The sequence below is a fragment of the Hemicordylus capensis genome, chromosome 3 (assembly GCF_027244095.1).
Source record: "Hemicordylus capensis ecotype Gifberg chromosome 3, rHemCap1.1.pri, whole genome shotgun sequence".
In the NCBI taxonomy this organism is placed as follows: domain Eukaryota; kingdom Metazoa; phylum Chordata; class Lepidosauria; order Squamata; family Cordylidae; genus Hemicordylus; species Hemicordylus capensis.
In genome coordinates, this window is record NC_069659.1 from 299,243,099 (window position 1) to 299,265,231 (window position 22,133).

Here is a 22,133-nt window from a genome sequence, read left to right on the forward strand (position 1 = left end):
CAGGCTCTAGTGGGTGTGGCTTAGTTTTTTAACTATTTACTTTCTGTCCTGCCTGGAGCTCTTGAGAGAGGATAACCCATGAGATGTCCCTGGCCCCAGCAACCGAGACCGGAGCGTCATAAGTGAGACATTTCCCTTTTGTCCTCACAATAATTGTGTGAAGTAGGTTAGGCTGAGGGTGACTCTCACAAAATCACCCAGTAAATATAAGGATTTGAACCAGGTCTCCCCACTCCTCGTCTGACACCTGAACCTCCACGGCTGATCTGGATCCTCCCACCTCCCATCACACTCAGCCATGGAGATCACTAGCAGCACAATTCTTACTCTGGGCTGAAAATCCCTCTGTGTTCAATTGGGGTTACCCCCAGTTAAGTGTGTAGAAGACTGCAGCCTGAGAAATCTTGGGCCAGTCACCCACTCAGTCAAATCTACTTCACTAGGTTGTTGTGAGCATAGCTGGAGGAAAGAGAAGCATGTACACTCCTTGCACGAAGTGGCAGGACTTAAAACATACAACAGCAAGTTGTTCTAGTAAGAACTAATCTGCCTACTTTTCTTTCACTAACCCTACAACCGGACTAAATTTAGTCCAAATCAGTTAGGCAGTTCACAAGTCAGCCCACTTGTGCCTCAAGCGTTCATGTGTCCACCATCTTGAATTTGGGTGGATGACATTACCACAAACTATCAGGCATGTGCATGAGTCATTTTGGTGCCTCTAATTTGAGGCGCCAAAACAATTTGAGTTGCTGCAGCCAAAATGTTTTGGCAGGGGGCGAGTGGTAGCTTTAAGGAGCACTTACACAGGTCCTTACCTGCTCCTATGCTGCTCCACCACCATCCCGGTTGCGGCACTGTGTTGCCCAAAAGAACGTGCACGGCTGCTTCCTTGTTCCCAGCAGCATGCACACAGCATCAGCACATACATGGTCCATAGTCGGCAGCACATACATTAGTCCAGCACTGTGACCAAAATGGTAGTGGGGCAGTGGAGGAGCAGGTAAGGACCTCCACACTTGCTCTTTAAAGCTACCACTTGCCCACCACCCCTGCCTGGATGAAACATTTCATGCACATGCCTACAAACTTGAGGTGTCTCTATGTATCCCTAGAACTGTACCAAATTGGGTCCAAATCAGTTCCCACTCGCACCTCAGATGTTCATGTGTTTGCCATTTTGAATCAGGGTGGATGGCATCACAAATGATGCTGTTGAGCTGTCCTTGTGTGTCACTCACTACAACTGTACAAAATTTGGTTCAAATCAGACGATTCACAAATTAGCCCACTTGCACCTCAAACATTCACACTTCTACCATCTTGAATCGGGGTGGATGACATCATCACAAACTGCGCGATTGTGGTGTCCCTACAACTGTACCAAACTTGGTTCATATTGGTCCAGGCATTGCAAAGTTGATGGGGCGAGGGGACAGACACACGGGCGAATACACAAATAGAATCCTGGATGGTCTCATAAGCCTACTGGAAAGTAGGCTAAAACTGTAATAAACTAACACAACCTCTGTCTAAACAGGCCTGTATTGTCTCCTCACTTTCAGTACTGTACCGTCTTCACATCTAGATGTACTGTACTTCTAGATCCCCTTCCCAGGTGAACGGGAAAATAACAACAACAACGTGTAACAACACTTGTCATATTCAACCCTCAAGACCCTTGCCTCTCCATTTCTTCTGTTCCCATCTCCCACCGCCAGTATTTTAATTGTAAACTCTTTGGGATATTGGATTTCTTAAAATGATGGCCCACCATTTTGCAACAGTGATGTTAGTTATTAATATTGCACTAACAACATCATACGACTCTCTGGCCAATGTATTTGCACATTCTCTTACCCAACTCACAGTGGTGTCCTGTGTAGCCAGTTTTGCAGAAGCACAGGAATGTGGCAATCCGATCTTTACACAAGCCCCCATTTAGACATGGCTGAGATCTGCACTCGTCAATTTCTATAAGAGAGGACGGATGGACAGATGTCAAATATCTGGAATGAAAGGCTTGAAGTCTAGTAAAGCATTGAAAAATGCATTAACTCCCTAACACTCACCCCAAATCTTATGTAAAGATATATATGAACAGCCTGTAAACCCAAATGTGTGCATCTGAGAAGCAATCTTCCTTCCACCTATAGAGGGTATCTGTACAGACAGATCTCATAGAACTGACAAAGGGAAGACACACAATTCAAGCACCTATACCAGTCTCAGGGTCAAACAACATGTTATATGAGAAATCTGTGACTGGGGCAGCAGTTTCATGAACACAGTGAATGATTGCTGAGCCACACGCACTCCTGCAGAGCATGATGCAAGAACCCAGAATTTCTGGGCAATCCCAGTCAAACCTCCATGGTTAAACCACATTTAACCAGGATAGGTAACTAGACTGATCCTGGTTAAATTTGGTTTAACCATAGCAATTTGACTGGGATTGCTTGGGAATTCTGGGTTCTCATGTTACACTCTGTAGGAGTGTGTGCGGCTTGGTGATTGTGGTGAACTTTTCAATTGCACTCATGATAACTTTTTAATTGCATTCATTGGGACTCTGCACCTGAACAGAGCAGTGACTTGTGGATGGGTATTTAACTCTCCCAGCACACATTTTCCCAATCTAAACACAACCACCCAGTTGCTGTTTGCTTCACTAGGGAGGAAACAAAACAGGTACCTCTATTTTTCTCCCCCACCACCACCTTCCATGAGGTGATTAGGAGATTGTAGGGGGCAATTTAGATTAGGAAAGTAACAGGGGAAAAGGGCCACTTCCCTGATCAAAATTGGAGACCATGTGCCTACATCATCATCATTGTAAAAAAACCCACAAAACCTATTTGTCAGCCGCCTCATAACAAATTGTTTTCTGGGTGTCTTACCACAGAGGATTAAAACATACAATAAAAACACAACACATTAAATCATAACAGACCAAAAAAGGTGAAAAGAAAATACAAAACAATACAAAGCAGCTTAAAAACCCATTTTAAAATTGGTTAAAAATCAGAATCAAATCTGAAAAATCTGAAATACTTAAATACTTTTAAGTAAAATAAAAGTGTTGGGTGCTCCAATGCTAAGGTAAAGAAGAAGAAAATAAAAGTGTGTGTGTGCGGAGTTGGTTCTACTCAATCTGTCCCCCAAGAAAAACAGGGAGGTTTGGGCCTTTATAGAGCACTATGGTTCTGTTGAACAACAGAGATGGTTGCATTAAACATAATAGTTCCTAAGGTCCTGTTCTTTTTCTTCAGTCAGTGTTCAAGCATTATTGTTCTGGGTCTAGCTTGTAACTTGGGCTCTCCCTCCTGTCAGAAGTCCTTGTTCATTTTTACAAATTGACAAGAAAAGGCTTGTTTGTTTTGTAACTTTGGAGGCTTGATTAATGTAATTTGGTTTGTTTTGAGACCTCCTTACAGTTCTGGATGCTCGATTTGTAAGGTAAGGTAAAGTTGTGTTGTCGAGTCAGTGTCAACTCCTGGCAACCACAGAGCCCTGTGGTTGTCTTTGGCAGAATACAGGAGGGGTTTACCATTGCCATCTCCTGCATAGTATGAGATGATGCCTTTCAGCATCTTCTTATATCGCTGCTGCCCAATATAGGTGTTTCCCATAGTCTGGGAAACATACCAGTGGGGAATCGAACCAGCAACCTCTTGCTCCCTAGGCAAGTTACTTTCCCATTGCGTCATTAGGTGGTGCAGCTTGATTTGTATTTATAGTTAAAGAAGGCAGTATGGCATGTGCGTATATTAATTACACATGAGTGATAACTGTAGTTTAAATTGTTCCCATCAAACCAACTCTGGGATCTAGTTCTATGCACTCTGGAGACCAAAAGGTCAAACTAATTCATTCATATATTTCAGAGGCCTGTAAATCCTATCAACATCACTGGCTCCTACAATCCCTGATTGTAGCTTGTCCCTCCCTCCTGCTGCCAATCAGACACAAGACCCTGTTGCTTCTTCCTGCTGGTGGACAAGAAATGCTAGCTAGAACCAAGGAACTCTCGGACCTTGCAGTTCCTGAGGGAGCATGTCACACACCTTTCTTTCTCTTAAACTACAAGCACACATTGAGGCTATTTTCACGAGCAGTCTAACCCGGGCTAGGGCAGCCCAGTCTGGGTTAGGCTGCTCGTGTGGAGTGCTGGGATCGAGGCTGATCTCAGCACTGCCATCGCACTTAACCCACCTCTTTACTCCGGGCTTTAGCCAGGGTTAAGGGCGCAAGAGCACTGTTAACCCTGGTACTGGGGTAATGGGTATATGCACACAGCCCAAGAATACACAGAGTCAGCACCTAGAGTGCCCAACTCCCAGGGGAATCCACCAATGCACCATGCTCATTGTGTGGTGCATTGTGGGATTTCTGGAGGCTTAGAAAACGAGTCTTTGCTTCCAGAGATCCACACTGCCCGGAGCAGTGTGGACTGTGTAGGTTTGTGATGGCACACCAAAGAGGAGAGTAGAGATTCATCTGGGAAGAAGGTAAGTCCTTCCCCACTACCCGCCCCCCCGCCCCTATTATGATCGTGAGCACAGTCTCATTCTGTACTTGTCCTTCCTATACAGGCACACCCTCTGTTCTACAGGAGGGCCAGGACAAGTAGCAAACTACACAGAATGCTGATTGTTCTAACATGACAAACACCAGTAAATGTCCAAGATGTGCCCACTCTATATAGATACAGGGCTGGTACAATCATCATGCAAAACCACAGTTTAAAGTTTGGTTCTATGATGTCCCTGAGCCTTGGAGGGAGGAGTATGCTCCCCCTCTCCTGCCCACGTGAGCCTCCTAGGAGTTCAGTTAGGAAGAACCCAAAATCAGCTGCCATGTCCAACTGAACAATCTTGGTTTGTTCTAACCAACTTACCCAAAATACACAAAAATATGAACCCAACATCTGAAGTGGGTTACACATCTAAGTTTATTTTAAGGAAGTTGGTTAAAATAAACCAAGGTTGGAACCAGCCTCTTACCAACGTTCTGTGCAACATCTGAATCTACTTACAAGGAATCAGTTTGCACAAATATCCTCATGTGTGATCTACAATTTAGCCTTATTCCACCCCACCCCCCATAATTATGGGTTTGCAACCTAAATTGGTCCCTTTAACACCAAGACTGCAGTGTCTCAATATTTCCCACCCACCCACCCAGCCCCTGACCCCCCAAGGCTCGGGCCCTATCCTCAATGTTCACTCACTAACTCTCTCACACACAGACACATACTAATCATAATTCAAGTTACCATTACACTCTGGAGGGTCACTCCATGCACCTTGGGCTCTGCACACCCTAGGGTTATTCGGGGGACTTAGGATATAGCCAAGATCACAGCGGTATTCAGCCAGAGATCCCACTGAAGTAGAGTTAAATGCCACTTGAGCATGCTTTACTTCACTGGGGATGCCACAGTCTATCTCTGGAAGGAGAAAAAGAAAGAGGGGTGGGTGGGAGGAGAAAGGTTATAGAACAGTGATTTTTAAAATATTGGCTATGAGTTACACAGTGAAAAACCCCTGAAGAATTAAGGCTCTGCATTGATGAGCCCCCTCAGAGGGCATAGTAGGGATGTGCATAAAACCGGTTCTCCCGGTTCGGTTCGGGTCCGAACCGGGTCCGAACCGGACCAGGGTGGTTCGGTTTTGGTTTTGCCGAACCACCCCCCCGGTTTGGTTCGGATCCGAACCGGTTCGGATCCGAACCGAACCGGTTCGGATCTCAAAAAATAGCTGGTTTGAAAGGGGACCTTGTGTTCTACCTGCCACCCAAATTTCAAGTCGATTGGACCTTCCTCTGATTTTTGGCGATTTTTTAAAGTTTTAGTGACTTTGGGGCAGTTCGGGGGCATAGCATGGGATCTGGGCAAAAGGAGTGGGGTGGGGTGGTAGTGCCTAATGGGTGCAGGCTACCACCCCAATTTCAGGGGGATTGGGCAAAGGGCTGATTTTTGGTAAATTTCTGAAAATTTCATGTCTTTGGGGCAGATTGGGGCATATTGGGGCAGAAAGTGGGGGCGGGGGCAGAATAGTGGGGTGTGGTGGTAGTGCCTAATGGGTGGAGGCTACCACCCCAATTTCAGGGGGTTTGGACAAAGGGGTGATTTTTTGAGAATTTTTGAAGTTTTAGTGACTTTGGGGCAGTTTGGGGGCAGAAAGTGGATCTGCCCCAAAATAGTGGGGTGGGGTGGTAGTGCCTAATGGGTGGAGGCTACCACCCCAATTTCAGGGGGATTGGGCAGAGGGCTGATTTTTTGAGAATTTTTGAAGTTTGGGTGTCTTTGGGGCAGATTGGGGGCAGAAAGTGGATCTGCCCCAAAGGAGTGGGGTGGGCTGGTAGATAGTGCCTAATGGGTGGAGGCTACCACCCATCCCCAATTTAAGAGTGATTGGGCAGAGGGGTGAATTATGGTGAATAGAAAAGGTGTGAATTCTCATTCTATCATAGCAAATGAGATATTTTTCAATTAAACAACTCTCATGACCCCACTTTCACTTTTTCACACTTTCCTTTACTATGAATAATATGAGGAAGTAATCAATTTAGCACACTTCACCTTATGAAGACAAACCTCATACAAATAAATTCACCATAATTCACCCCTCTGCCCAATCACTCTTAAATTGGGGGTGGGTGGTAGCCTCCACCCATTAGGCACTATCTACCAGCCCACCCCACTCCTTTGGGGCAGATCCACTTTCTGCCCCCAATCTGCCCCAAAGACACAAAAACTTCAAAAATTCCCAAAAAATCAGCCCTTTGTCCAATCCCCCTGAAATTGGGGTGGTAGCCTCCACCCATTAGGCACTACCACCCCACCCCACTATTTTGGGGCAGATCCACTTTCTGCCCCCAAACTGCCCCAAAGTCACTAAAACTTCAAAAATTCTCAAAAAATCACCCCTTTGTCCAAACCCCCTGAAATTAGGGTGGTAGCCTCCACCCATTAGGCACTACCACCACACCCCACTATTCTGCCCCAGGCCCCACTTTCTGCCCCAATATGCCCCAAAGATATGAAATTTTCAGAAATTTACCAAAAATCAGCCCTTTGCCCAATCCCCCTGAAATTGGGGTGGTAGCCTGCACCCATTAGGCACTACCACCCCACCCCACTCCTTTTGCCCAGATCCCATGCTATGCCCCCGAACTGCCCCAAAGTCACTAAAACTTTAAAAATTCACCAAAAATCAGCCCTTTGCCCAATCCCCCTGAAATTGGGGTGGTAGACTCTACCCATTGGGCACTACCACCCCACCCCAAAATTTTACCCCTGGGCCCCTTTTTACCCCCCTGAATCGATTCGGATTCGGATTAAATCCGAATCCGAACCAAATCAAGGGTGATTTGGGTGACCCAGATTCGGGCACAAAACAGAACGGGGGTGATTCGGTTCGGGTCTGAGCCAAATCACCCGAAATCCCAAATTGCACACCCCTACTAAGCACACACACAGAGAAGAAGCAGGAGGCGGAGTGTGGATTCTATGATAGCATATTAGAGTGGATTGATGGTGTCTCATTGAAAATCTCATTTGCTATCATAGAATCCACACTCAATACCTCAGAAACAAGAGAACCCTGTACCCATGGGGGTGCCCCTACCAGAGATCCCTGTACCCCATGGGTTAGAAACCCATGGGGGTGGTTGGCACCCTATGTGCACTACACCACCACTTGCTCTGGGCCACCCCAGCACCCCCATGTGCACTTATAGGGCTGCTGAAAGCTCCATTATAACTTATTATGAGGAAAAACCTTAAAGACGCGTAAACTTCAAAAATCACTTAAAAATCACCTCTTTGCCCAATTCCTTTCAAATAATTCTGATAGCTTCCTTGCCCACCCTAGGAACTACCACCCACCACACTGCACTCTACGACACCCCTTTCCCCCCGACGTGAAGCTATACATTTGCTGCAATCCTAATTATTCTCTATGAGGAATTCAAAAACACTTAACAATTCACCAATAATCAGAGGAGTGTCCAATTGCCTTGAGATTTTTTGGGTGGTAGGCACCCATGCCTGTCTACCACCCACCCTGCTTTTGTGCTCCTAGGTCCTCCACAACAGGGGATATGGACTGGTTCGGGTCCCATTATACTCAATGAGAAAAATAATTAAAAATATTTCAAATATTCATAAAAAATCATAGGGGTGTCTGATTGCTTCAGGGTTTGCATGGTTGTTGGCACCCATGAGTGCTCCACAATAAGAAATAATGGCCTGGTTCGGGTCCCATTATATCCTATGAGAGAAAAATAAAAATATTTTTCAAAAATTCATAAAAAATCGTACGAGTGTCTGATTGCTTTGGGGTTTGGGTGACAGGTACCCCTGCGTGCCAGCTACCATCTGACCAATTTTCAGCTTTCCGAACCGATCCGAACCGGTCCGAACCGGTTCGAAACGAACCACCCCCAGTTCGGTTCGGATTCGAACCGAACCAGGGGTGGTTCGGTTCGATCCGAACCTCCGAACCGGAACCGGTTCGGACCCGAACCGGTTCGGATCCGAACCGGTTCGCACATCCCTAGGGCATAGCTCTCTGTGTAGCCCATGAAGGCATATTCACTTTGCTGCAATAGATTAGTGGAATTATCTTAGACAAGTTCTTATGTTGCAGCCTGCCTTGATCAGAGAAGCAAAAACTGCAGTTCCAGAATTCAAAACTAGAGCAACAGGATAAGCCTTCAACAGCTGGTGTCAAAAACCCACACAATCACCTGTGCAGGATGTTTATTTGAAGCAGATAATTCTTTGCAGCAAGAGCAGTTTGTGGCACTCCACATTTATGAACATGAATATAGTCCCTACTCCACTGCTTTCTAGGGAAGAGGAAATCCCTGGAAAAGCTCTACACTGTGAGTCCAGCTTGCCTACATAGCCTCTGGCACTAGTTTCCATATGACTAGGAAACTGAAATTTTCAAGGAGAATTTAGTAGAATGTGCGGTAATAGTCCAGAACATTATTTGAATAGTTTTGTTTCATGAAAATGTGAGTATTGTCCTCTCTGCTAGGACAGGTGAAGACTCACAGTGACACAGTTCACCATTTCCAATGATGTGAGAACTAGGGATGTGCACGGAACTACAGAGCTGTGGTCCGGCACTGGGGGGGAGTGTCACTTTGGCACACGCATGTGTGAAGTATGCAGTGCGCGTGCGCCAGCGGCGACAACAGGTGTGTGCACGCTGCGTGGGGCGCATGCATAGTGCCAGCTTCTACTTACTTTAGAGCTTTGCAGCCAACGATGGGGCAGGGGTGGCAGGGAGGAACCCTGCCGCCCCAAAAACGTTTGTTTAAAGACGAGCGCCGGAGGGGGAAGAGAGGCGGGAGGGGTAAGTACTACCCTCCGCCCTTAAAGTGACACTCCCCCCCACTGCCGGACTGCCGGACCGGCCAAATTCCGGACCGGTCCGGAAGCCTTTTCCATGGCTCCGGACCGGTCCGGGCACACCACTAGGGAGAACTCTGTTGGTTATTGGGTAATGATTTTCTGAGGTCATTTACACAATCAAAACCTGTTCTACCCAGGTTTGGGAGCAATGTATGCTCCCAAATTTCAGTTGTGTGGAAGCAAGGTAGGAGGAAAACCTGGTTAGCTTTTACTCCTACCTTGTTTCCACAGAATCACTTCTATCCAGGTTTTCCTCTTACCTTGCTTCCACACAACCAAAAACTGGGAGCACATACAGCTCCCAAACCCAGGTAGAATACAGTTTTTGATTTGTGCAAATAACCTCTCTGTGTTTTACCTGACTGGCAGTGTCTTCCCATGTAACCAGCTGGACACATGCAGGCATAGCTGTTGCCGAGTTCCTCACAAGTGGCTCCATTTTCACATGGACTCAGGAGACAAGGAGAAGGAGCTGTGAAAACAGAGCCCAGCTCACTCAATTGCTCCATTTACTGTTCCAAACAGAGCTTACAAAAGGTACCTTTAAAAAGTCAGAACATGCAACCTTTAAAATTATTTCTTGCCCTAGTAATGGAACAAAGCTGGAATAGGAATTTCAATAAAATGATAACCCCTGGAGATGCAACAACCCAAGAGGTAACCTAATGTATATGCTCTGGTGTTGCAGGACTGTAGATATTTTCTGGAAGAAAAATGAACCAAAGAATAAAAGATAGTGCACTCATCGACATACACAGGCTATGTTAACACTTCAGGATGGAGAGAACAACATATTGCCCAAGTAGCAACTTCTACAACACATACCCAACCTGTTAATGGAGCAATGGCTAGATAGCTGAGGAAGTTAACAGCAAAGGAGTTTATTGTGTATGACAACCTGCTGAAACCTTATTCCAAAGATATGTTCCGTAGAATTTTTTGCACAGGAAAGAATGAGAGCAAGATAGTCTGTATTTTGAACATCATAATTCCCACCATCCTCTAGATGTACACATGGGTGCTTATTTGTTTTGCTCATGAAACTTCCTGGCGTTAGGATGAGGTGTTGTTATCAGGGACTTGTTGCTATGCCCTAAGATATATCTTCTATATATTTAATTGTCTAAGGCAGGGGCTCTCAACATTGGGTCTCCAGATGTTATTGGACTTCAACTCCCAGAATCCCCTGCCCCAGTGGCCTTTGGTTGGGGATTATGGGAGTTGAAGTCCAATAACATCTGGGGACCCCACGTTGAGAATCCTCAGTCTAAGGCATACCCATGGCTAATCCCATGCATGGCAGCTCTTGTGAGAGTTCAGAGATATGCTGGATAGCCATGGGACGGGTCAAGGGGTGGGAGGAAAATGGTTGCTGCGGCTGGTGAAGAAAATGCCTGCCGGCCAGCCAGAAAGCAGGGTTGTGGTGACAAGAAACCGGGGGTGGGTGAGTGGGAGAAGAAGCCCGCCCACAGTGGGGGAGAAGAAGCTGGCGCCCAGCCAGCCAGAAAGTGGCTGCAGGGGACAAGAAAAAGGCATCATGCAGGTCAACGGGGAAGAAAGCAGTGGTGGGTGGCTGGGCCAGCTGGAGGCACAGATGCTCTGTGCCCGGCCCAGCTAGTATATAATACTCATAAAGAAGAAATGGCTGGCAATTTTCTTAAATAGATAATCCTCCAAAATGAGATCACTCTGAGAAAAGAACTCATATTTGCCGTTCAGTAACTTGATAAGTAAGGAGGGCCAGGAGAGAATCAGATACCTCCTGTTAATGCCCAAAGGGCTGGGGTTCATAGATGCTGCTGGACATAGATTCTGTCCCCACCCCACCCCCTTCAATACCTATCTCGCAGTGGCGTCCAGCATATCCTTGGAGGCAGTCACATTTGTACTTGCCAATATAATGGAAGCAGGTGCCCCCATTCTGACACGGCCCTGAGGCACAGGGATCAGGTTTACCTGTAAGAACAGGAAGAAGCAGGTTACATCATGAATTATTCCAAGACACTTCCTGTTTTTTGCTCAGCTACATGAATTGCTGCAACACATGCAGTGGGGTTACCTATTTCACAGTGCTTCCCTGTGAAGCGGTAGGGACAGGTGCAGTGGTATTCACCCTCCGATTCCTTACACGTCCCTCCATTGCGGCAGGGCCCGGAGCTGCACAGCTTTGGCCTTGCTGGGAAGGGAAGAGTGCCAATAATGGTTACACACCCATTCAAAAAAAATACCTGCCATATAGATGGATGGAGCAGTTTCCCTCTTCTAATCCTTTCACCAAGTTAAACCAATTCCCAACCCGTCATAGATCAATCCAATCAAAGTGACTGTCAGGAGATTCAAGGGAGACAAAATTAAGTACTACTTCACACAATTAGCTTATGGAACTCACCGCCTCAGGATGCAGAGATGGTCAATTGGCCCTTAGAAAGTTTAATATAGGAATTAGGGAAATTAACAGAGCTATTAGTCAAACTAGTTAAATTAAACCTCCATGTTCAGGGGCAGTATGCCACTGAATACGGGCTGCTGGGGACTTTTGCCTTTAAGTCCTGCTTAAGCATTTTCCAAAGGCATCAAATGGCTGTTGGAAATAAGATGCTGAACTAAATGGACCAGAGGAGCTTCTTCTATGTAACCCACCCTGAAACTATTAAACAATAAGAGTTGTATATCTGGGCTTTTTGGCCTGTAGCTCAACATCTGCATTTAAAAGGAGACAAAATGCTCATAAATCTCGCTATAGTAAATTGGAACTGCAGGGTTTTAACATTTTGCACTCAATTACTTACAGCAATTTTCTGGGTTTCCCCCACTCAACATGGATTATCCCAGAAATGAAACTACACAGAGAAACATATCAAGTGAACCTGCAACCCATGGAGATATTATTCACCAGCAATTTCAACAATTGCTGCAATATTTGTGCAGCAACTGTAACTATGGAAATAATCAACAGGTGTATCCAGAGGTACTGGTTCAGATGATATACAAGAGAACCCTGTTATTAGCAGGGGTTCTGTTCTGGGGGGAGGGGGTGCCGCGAATCTGCAAGTGCTGGATCATGAGGGCTATGGGAATCCAGGGGTTAGGTTCCTGGACTGCCCCAAATCAGCTGAAAATAGGTGTTTTTCTCCCCAAATAATGCCCCCAAGTGCCGTATCATGCTCCTAAGTGGTCCACCATTCTGAAAATTGGCCGAAAACTGGCCAAAAATAGCAGGTTTTGAACAATTTTTTTAAAGAAAAAGCCATAAATTGGCTCCCAAAAACAAAATAATGTCCGGAAATGACCTCTGAGGTCATTTCTGGCCACTCCCGACCTGTGGATACGTGGGCTTAACCCTCCCCCACTGGTTTCCCTCCACATATACAGAGGTTGAGTGCTAATTACGCAACTGCGGATACAAGAAACTGCAGGTGTTGGACTCACAAATAGTGAGGTCCTCCTGTATTTCCCCATCCAGTCATGTTACCTTGGGTCTTTTGCCAATCTCATTCTATTCTGGCTGGCTACAGGAAGAACTCAACCCCAGCTCATCCATGGGATAAAAATGCATGGGGGACACATTGCCTGCAGTCAATTCCTTCACCCTGTGCTAGGAAAAAGCCTGCTTACAGCACCAAAGGAGGATCTGGAACATAGCTTCTGATCTTCTGCCAAGCGCTTGCAAGTACCTTTCTCACAATGCCTGCCGATGAACCCTCGGGTACATTCGCAGGTGTAGGAGTCATCTAGAGCGTCACACGATCCACCATTCAGGCAAGGCTCCGAGTCACAGGGAGATGGTGGCACAGCTGCAAAAGCAGACATGGCCTCACATGGGCTGATGCTAAATGAAAACCCCACCTGCCCCACGGAAAGGAGCTCAATTAAATGACACGGAGAAAAGGACACATATCTCTGAATTTAGATGCCCAGAATTCCTCTAGCCCATCATTTCTTGTTTCTTAGTATATTTATTCATGGGGATCTTGGTGGCATGCACTGAAGACTGACAGCTTACAGAGTGCATGAGACTGATCACTGCTCTATAGAAGGTATATTTTCAGTAGTCTTGTGCCTGAAGAAATATGATTTCCTTTAACTAAACAATGCTGGCAGCATTTTTTCAGTGCACAAGGAGATTTATTATTCTGATCTTATTTACAAGCGAAAGAGTGATTTGCTCGGAGATTTGAACCTGGAGCTCTTAAAGGTGTTTTGCATTTGATGCTTAGATGGCAACAGAGAATGCCATGAGTGAAGTGCCCAACCTTTTTCCATGCTTCCATATCACATGCAACATCATCCTCATATTCCAACCTAATACGATTTCAGCTGCACCACACTTCCCAAGTTTGTGTTCAGTTCTTGATTTTAAATGGTCGTGCACCATTTATATTGACTTTGCAACCCCTGGAAACCTGGGCCCCATCTAGTCTCCACTAACCAGAGTGGGCTTTGGGTCAGCCTCTCTGTATGTCATAAGGGCCCCCTCCCACCATCTTCATTCTCACACCCTGATGTTTCCAGATTGCCCATCCTACTTACTGTGGTTAGTGCCGTAATCTGTATGGCACACGCACAGGTAACTGCCACCATACTCCATACAATATCCCCCATCTGGACACTGCGTGTTCATATTGCAAGGTGTAGTAGTCACTTCTGTGGAGGGGGAAAGGAACAACAATTCCCTATCACACAGTTCAGTGCAGTTCAGATGAGCTTTGCAGACAGTTAGTTACTTGCTAGGATGGCAGGATCGACATTTAGTTGATTTACTTTGCACAATAAAAAATAACTAGCTGAACCGGGCACAGAGCATCTGTGCCTCTAGTTCGCCCCCACCCCGTCATCGTCACTGTCTTCTTCTGCCTCTGCTTCCCCGCCTGCCAGCCTCCGCCACCGTTTCCACCCCCCAGTGCTTCCCCCATCTGCCTGCTGGTTGCTACTTCCCCCACCAGCCTGCTGCCGCCGTCATTTTCTTCCCTCCCGCCAGCATTCTCTCTAATTTTTTTCATCTGTGTGCGGAATGAGTTTTGTTCTGGGCGTCAGTGTCAAGACAGTGTGTGCACACATGCATTCAGTGTGGGACCTTCTTGATTAAACCTGAGCAGGATCTAAAATTAACTGAGCAGAAACCAAAAAATGTGTGAGTACATGCACATGTGCACGCTTTAGAGAGAACACTGCCTCCTGCCCATCCCTGTCGCTATCCAGCAGCTCTCGTGAGAGCTGCCATGCATGGGATTAACGATGGGTATGCCTAAGAGAAATATATATATAAAGAAGATATACAGTGCAAGAGGAGTTAAAATAGAGGTATGGACGCATGCTGTTTATTGGAACAGACATTCAGCTTCCTATCATTTACAAAGTTCCTTGGGCTGCCTCAGCCATTTTGTATATGACTTACACTTTATTGCTCTGTACACAGTCTGAGGCACTCACCTATAAAGCACTTCTGGACTTAGATATGACAACTGAGTCAAACCACTACAGCACAACCCAGATGTGGGGACTGGGTGAAAGTACTTGTGCATGGTGGCGCTCCATGCACAGGCTGTAATGTTGGTAAGGTGTTAACACCATGTAGATCAGCCCGACTGTGTAGAGCATCTCCACATCAGCACTAGTGTCCATCAAGAATCTGCAAGGCTGGATTGGTTCCCAGTTCCCTCAATAACTGTGTGGCAGGAAAAAGGTTCATAGTGCTACAGCGATGAGAGAAACAGTGTGCACTATGCCCCTCCTTGTTATTAAAGGTTCCTTTGGACTAAGCAGCTGGCAATCTTACATGGAACTCCCAAGTCACTGATCAAGATTCAGAGACTATACATAATATAGTTATGATCTAATCCAAATAAGGCCATCCCCACTAACTCTCTGCACATCATGTGATTATTAAGATGAACATCACACAAAGTGTGAAATTTGTTTCAGAGTTCTGATCCAGGGAGCATATTGAAGCACTTTGGCACTGATTCAACTTAGTGTCTTTTCATGGCAGTGAGTATAACATAAATCAAATGGACTTAAATTATTTGCAGTGTTGGCAGGCAAACCCGCTTGTTTTATATTCCTCAGTGATGGAATATCTGGATGCCAGTTGTGCAAAACCAGGAATGACTGTAACTCCCCAACTTCCTTGGGACAAAGTAAAAATGTCAGCACAGCAGTCATTCTAGGCAAAGCAATTTTCAGCTGGGATGGTGCTGGTGGGATCAATATGGTGAACACATGCAAGTTCACTCTAAGGGCAAACACCAGGAATTAATCGAGTGACACTCATTCCACTTGTCTTGACCTTTTTTAGCCAGCTTCAAGCAAATGCTGCTTCCTGCCTAGTTTCCTCATAGACTACTTGCCCTCAGTTTTATCTGGATATTTCTCCATAGTGACTTCCCAATAGCAGGTTACTCTGCTCAGAGTCTATGTTCTGCCCATGCTCTTTCCTTCCATCCAAGGGTGTACATGGTTCTTACACTCACAACAACCCTGTGAGGTACATTAGGTTGAGAGATAAGTGACTGGCCCAAAGACACCTGGTGAGGTTCATCATCATCATCATCATCATAATTCGATTTCTATACCGCCCTTCCAAAAATGGCTCAGGGTGGTTTACAAAGAGAAATAACAAATAAGATGGCTCCCTGTCCCCAAAGGGCTCACATTCTAAAAAGAAACATAAGACACACACCAGCAACAGTCACTAGAAGTACTGTGCTGGGGGTGGATAGGGCAAGTTACTCTCCCCCTGCTAAATAAAGAGAATCACCATGGTAAAAGGTGCCTCTTTGCCCAGTTAGCAGGGGTAACTGAATGGGGATTTGAACCCGGGTCTTCCTGATCATAATCCAACACTCTAACTATTACACCATGCTGACTCTCTTTTTTCTATAGGGGCAGAATCCAGAAAAACAAGTACTGTATCACTGATACACCAGAGTAACATGGCATGACTGCTTTGAAGCAGCTCCCTGCACCTAGTGCCAAAGTCATTGTGGGGATGCCATGTTACCTGGTTGCTTGGGTAGTCCTGTGGAGTCTGGAGAAGGGCGTGGCATCCCTCCTGTGGGGCTTTCATGCCCTTTAGGGGGGCAGGGGGGATGAGAAGGGCCCAGGCCAAGGCAGGGAGAGCTGCAGGAAACAGCTCTAGGGAGACAGCTGGGTTGGGTGTGGCAGGAAACAGGAAGCAAGGTCAGGAAGGGGGCGGGGCTGGAAGTAGGTTTTAAGCCCTGTCAGCTCTGCACTGGGGTATTTAAAGATAAGGAGGAGGAGCTGCTTCTGAGTATGGGAGCCAGGAGTTCTCCAGGAGAGAGAACTGGCTGAATGCAGCAAGCCAGGAGGAGGACTCAGGTGACAAATCTCCTCCCCTGACTGTTCCCGAGGCTGACTTTTTTTTGGTGCTGACCCAGTCATTCTGGAGTCCAAGAAGAGCTAGGAGCCCACCCCATCCCCTGGGAATCTGACAGTCCTCATCTTTTTCTGTTCTTTTTTTTTTTTAAACACCTCACATTTAAAAAGCAAATTGGAAGTTTGGAACGACTGATGCATCAGGGAAAACACAAGCAAAAATAGCATATGCACAGATCTGAAGGCAGCTTTTTAATCTCAAAGAATCTTTATACTATGATGCAACATGAGGATTGGCCACTGATTCTTTGGGCTAGTGTCCTGACCCAGGTGAGGCTGCTATAGGACACACCTGTATGTACACAAACGTTCCATTATCAAAAAAGAGGATAGATTTTTCTGTTTTGATTTCCAAGAATCATGCAGGTTAGCCTGGAAAGGTCAAGCTGAACTGCTTCAACACCTATAAGAGGGATGCTGAAGGTCACTAACATAACTATAAGGGGCCAGGAACATCAGGACAGTTAACCTATTCTTCTATTACATCTATTACTGTTAAAGGATAATGTTACTACAAGGCAGTGCTCCATATTCAGTGAGAATACGGAGCATTACCTTGACAGGCTTAACAATTGGGGAAGGGCTGGTTTTCCACAAGAAAAATAGTACTACAGGTGTTTTCCTTTTCTGTCCTTGACAGAGACAGGCAATCATATTTAAGTGAGTTGGAAGCAGAGAGAGAGAGAGAGAGAGAGAGAGAGAGAGAGAGAGAGAGAGAGAGAGAGAGAGAGAGAGAGACTTCCCTTGCTTCCCATGGTGTATGCACACATTTGTTTTGTACTAATGCCACTTTTATTCACAGGTTTGGAATAATACAAAAACTTGAAAAACTTGATTGCTGGAGGCAAAAGTGGGATGAGCTTGCACATCATGAGCAGCAATTCCTCTTCCAAACTATCTCAGTCAACTGTCAAAAAAACCAACCATCCATCTCCAGACAGAGCACATCAGTAAAGTGCTCTACCTCACTTTAGATAACGATATTCAGAAGGTGAATAAAATCATCTACCAGTAGCAATCAACATGCCCCTCCACCTAATTTTGGACTCCTTTCCTCTATTTTTACATTCAAGTACCTCCTTGAAATACAGATGTCTACCTTGGCTTATCCCCGTTGACACTCTTCCCTTTTTATTTCCTCTCCTTTCCCTTCCTCCCTAAAGTGCCTTGTCTTCTTGGATTATAAACCTGCAAGAAGGGACTGAGTGGCCTTTAAAATTTCTGTACAGAGATTAGAAGTGTTAAGCATAACAATGAGCCCCTTGATTTTTCCCTTTTGTAAGTTACTGTGAAAAACAAAAGTTAAGAGAACATAATGTCAGTACAGATAAGTCAGGATATATTATTAATACCGAATTCACAGAGAAGACCAAAATATCCTGGTGGGCACTGGCATATTGTGACATTTCCATCCAGACACTTTCCTCCATTTCGGCACTCACAGTTCTCCAACAACTCTGCAAAAAGGCAAAATGGGGGAGGGGGACTAATTAGGCTCATCTGTGCCAGCAAAAGCTCAGCTATTGAGGCCTTCACGAGTCCCACCAGAAACTAACTGTGTTGTTCAGGCTTGCTGTGGGGAAGGATCTGGATTAAGTTTGGCTACAAGCTTTGTGGTGACAGAACCTTTACTCCCTTTCTCATGACCTCAGATATTTACCTTAATTAATACCCAAGGGACTACAAATTACAAACCGGCTGCTGCTCCCCACTGGAGTCATCAAGCTCCACCTATCAAAGGCTCCCTTGTGGTTATATCTGTGCTCTGCATAGAGACTCTAATGAGCCCATTCCCCTCTCCTTCTGGGGAATGACATGAGCCAGTGTTTCCTAACATGTGGCATCTGCCTTCAAATGGAAGAATGCAAAAACCCTAATGGGGGTGAGTGGATTGGGGAATAGGGAAAACACGAAATGCAAGGGAAAGATGAAAACGGCAGCTCCCACAATACTAAAGGAGAACTCTGCCAGAAGGGACTCTCTCTAGTAAAATAAGCACTACCTGGATATATTTGATGCTTTAGCATAGCAAGCAATAGCAACAAAGTGATGGAAGAGAGTTGGGCTTCCATTCCTGTATACACTGAGGAGGAACTCCTATAGAGTCTGGATCCCCAAAGTGGGACTTGGTATATACACAAATAAGTTTGAGAACTCTGGCTTTATTTTGTATTGATCCTACACTTAGGTTGCAAACGACTAAACTGCCATCTTTTGGAAATGGTTTTGAAAATGATCTGTCAGGCTTCTGACACTTGTCATGATCATAGCTCTATTATTAAAATACATATATACCACTAATAATGTCCTCAAAGTGGTTTATATAGCACAGGTCTGAGAAAACTGTTCCCCATCCCAAAAGCGCTCACAATCTAAACACACACAGATGCACAGACCACCAGCAACAGCCACTGGAATGGTGCTATGCTGAACTGAAAATGGACAATTGTTCTCCTCCCATTACATATATATTTACACATAGATACATGCAGGTCTCTGTATCCTGTTAAACTGTCAAGGTGAGTCAAGCCAGGAAGTTGCAAACTGTTATCTTGGCACTCAGTTGAGGGTCCATAGTATCGGTTACCAAGTCCTGCACTGGTTACCATGCCCCCACCCTCAACGTTTGGTAATATAACCATGTCACCATCACCAATAGCCATACAAATAATATCTTAGGGTCAAAGTAACATGATGCTTAGCAGTGCAAATGCTTTCATAAAGGTTTTTTTTTTAAACCCAAAGCAGTTGTGGATGGCTCAGAATCTGGATCAGAAATTCACACGGGGGTGGTGGGGCTATTATCTTTTTCTCTCTTATGGAAAAGAGGCCATTTTTCTTATCAGAATTGCCTCTTGCTTTTGGTCCCTTGGAGAAAAAGATATAGTATTCATAGCTGTTCCCCCACAGGAGAAGAATAGCTTGGCAGGGGAAGTTTTGATAAGAAAAGTGGCTTGCAAAGAAAGGGATACAGTAATTGCGTTTGTCAATCCTTCACCAGTTAACTTCTGCTTTAAGACTGCAACTTCCCACGGCTACTTTAGGAGGAAAAACCCTAGTGAAAAACTTTCACACAACTGAACACTGCAATCTAGGGATGTGCACGGAACCGGTTCCATGCACTCCTGGGAGGGTGTGTGTGGGGGTTACTTTAAGGGGCAAAGAGGGAGCCTCTTATCTGCCCATGCCTGTCCCTCTGCTTTCCCCCCACTGGCGCTCTCCCAAAAAGTATGGGCGTGGGGCTGCAGCGTTCCTCCTTGCAGCCCCATCCAGTGCCGCCATGCAAATGGCTGATAAGTGCGCATGGCACGCACATCAGCCATTTCCGTGGTGACAATGGACAGGGCTGCAAGAAGGAACGCTGCAGCCCCACACCCACGCTTTTTGGGAGAGTGCTGCTGGTGGGGGGGAAAGTGGCGGGGCAGAGATGGGCAGGTAAGAGGCACCCTTCCTGCCCCTTAAAGTAACCCCCTGGCCTCCAAACTGGCTCGAATGCCAGCATTTCAAACCGACGCAGTGCTCCAGGCATGGAGAGCCGAAGCAGTTCCGTGCACATCTCTATCGTAATCCTTAGATGCCAACACTTACTGTCTTTGCAATCCATGCCGGTGTATCCCTCATGACACTCACACACATAGCCTTGGCTGGTTTCAAGGCAAGTGCCCTCATTCTGGCATGGATTGGAGATACATGCACTGGGCATTCTGGGTCCTCCTAAAAAACAGTGCAAGAAAGGTGATATGAGGAAGAGAGAAACAGCTGAGTTTTTTAGCATGGAGAAAGGAAGACTTTGATAACAGTCCCCCAATACATGAAAGGTTAGACTTATGGAGGGTGGGAGTTAAGTTGCTGTCCATGTCCAGTGTGGAAGAGATCGTGGGCGCAAACTGCAGCCTGAAGGGCTTTGCGTATCAGGAAGAACATCCCAACTGTAAAGTTGCTAGGATATCTTGGAATTTTCAGTACTGCTTTAAGAATAGGTTGGATAAGCAAGTAGATGGGTTACTTTGGGTGGATTTGATCCACAGGTAGCTGAATGATTTTGTAAGGCAACTTACAAAAGAGGCTGTACCTTAGTGGTGGAGTATCTGCTTTGCATACTGAAAGTCCTAGGCTTAATCCCCAGCATCTCCAGTAGGGCTGGGAGAGTTTCCTGCTTGAAACCTTGGAGAGCCGCTGCCAGTCAGTGTAGAGAATATGGAGCTAAGATGGATCACGGGTCTAACTTGGTATATGGCAGCTTCCTATGTTCCTAACCTCATATCAAAAGGTGCTGATAAAAGGGAAATAAAGGTCTATCCAACAAAGTTGTTATAAGTATGATTTCAACTACTGATAGTATATTAGATTTGATGACCCATGAGATCCCTGCCCTTACTCTAAGGCTATCTTAGAGAATTCAGACAATCAAATCTACAAATAGGCCAAATTCAAGGATGCCATTTCTAAATATATATATACCAGAGATTAATTTGGTCAGTACTAGGATCTCTGCTTCACAAAGCAAAGCTTAGGAGGGATTTCTTAAGAGAGCAGTCCAACAACCAAAAACACCAAGGCAATTTCCCTGGTTTCCCACTTGAGTAATCAGGGAAGTTGCCCTGTTATATATTCATGTAAGATGATAATTAACTACTATATACCATGCCTGAACATTTATGTTCGTATTCCCAGTTGGTTATGGATGTTCAGGCATGATGTATAGTGCTTAATTATTAGGAGGTAGATTTATGCTCAGACAGCAAATGAAGATGCACAATTGCCTCTCCCTGCCTTCCCCTCCCCTGGACTGGCAAAATGGCACTGGCGGCAAAGACCAGTATAAAGATCTGCCTCAGTAATGGTGAGGTTGATCGGTTTGGATGTCACACATAGCTTGTTACTGGATGAAGAAAGCAAGTGCAAATATGACTGGCCAGCACTGGCTAAGTGGTAATGATCTGCGGGACTCCAGATGGTGGGACATCTTTTACAGAATCATCGTTTGCCTCTTCCTTGGGGTGGCATGGGGACTCTCTTGCTCACCATACTGACAGTTGTTCCCATAGTAGCCTGGAGAGCATGTGCAGATGTAGCGCCCTGGGCGGATATAGTTGCATGTCTGCCGGTTCCTGCAGTTCTTGCCCTCACAGGCTGTAGGATCTAGAGCGGAGAAGAGTAGGGAGCCTCAGTACAGCCCAATGCAGCTGAATTACTAAACAGAACAAAGGACGGGGCTGGGCCTAAGTAGAAAGTTTGACAGGAGCATCAGAGCAGAGAAAGAGAGACACAGAGCGAAGAGTCCGCCATGAGAGAGTCTGGCTAT

General features: G+C 45.7%; 1 protein-coding gene across 4 annotated transcripts in view; it reads right to left on the reverse strand.

Moving 5' to 3' along the window:
• SNED1 (sushi, nidogen and EGF like domains 1) overlaps positions 1-22,133 on the reverse strand; it is a 127,151-nt gene that overhangs the window by 51,952 nt on the left and 53,066 nt on the right. For 3 of the 4 annotated variants that reach the window (XM_053304345.1, XM_053304343.1, XM_053304346.1), the window contains 10 exons: positions 21,854-21,970; positions 20,417-20,542; positions 18,181-18,285; positions 13,964-14,077; positions 13,108-13,227; positions 11,493-11,609; positions 11,273-11,389; positions 9,792-9,905; positions 5,279-5,452; positions 1,861-1,974 (listed from right to left, as the gene is read on the reverse strand). In XM_053304345.1, coding sequence (XP_053160320.1) covers positions 1,861-1,974; positions 5,279-5,452; positions 9,792-9,905; positions 11,273-11,389; positions 11,493-11,609; positions 13,108-13,227; positions 13,964-14,077; positions 18,181-18,285; positions 20,417-20,542; positions 21,854-21,970 — 1,218 coding nt within the window. The remainder of the gene's footprint in view (positions 1-1,860; positions 1,975-5,278; positions 5,453-9,791; positions 9,906-11,272; positions 11,390-11,492; positions 11,610-13,107; positions 13,228-13,963; positions 14,078-18,180; positions 18,286-20,416; positions 20,543-21,853; positions 21,971-22,133) is intronic. The other variant, XM_053304344.1, reaches the window with a different exon arrangement.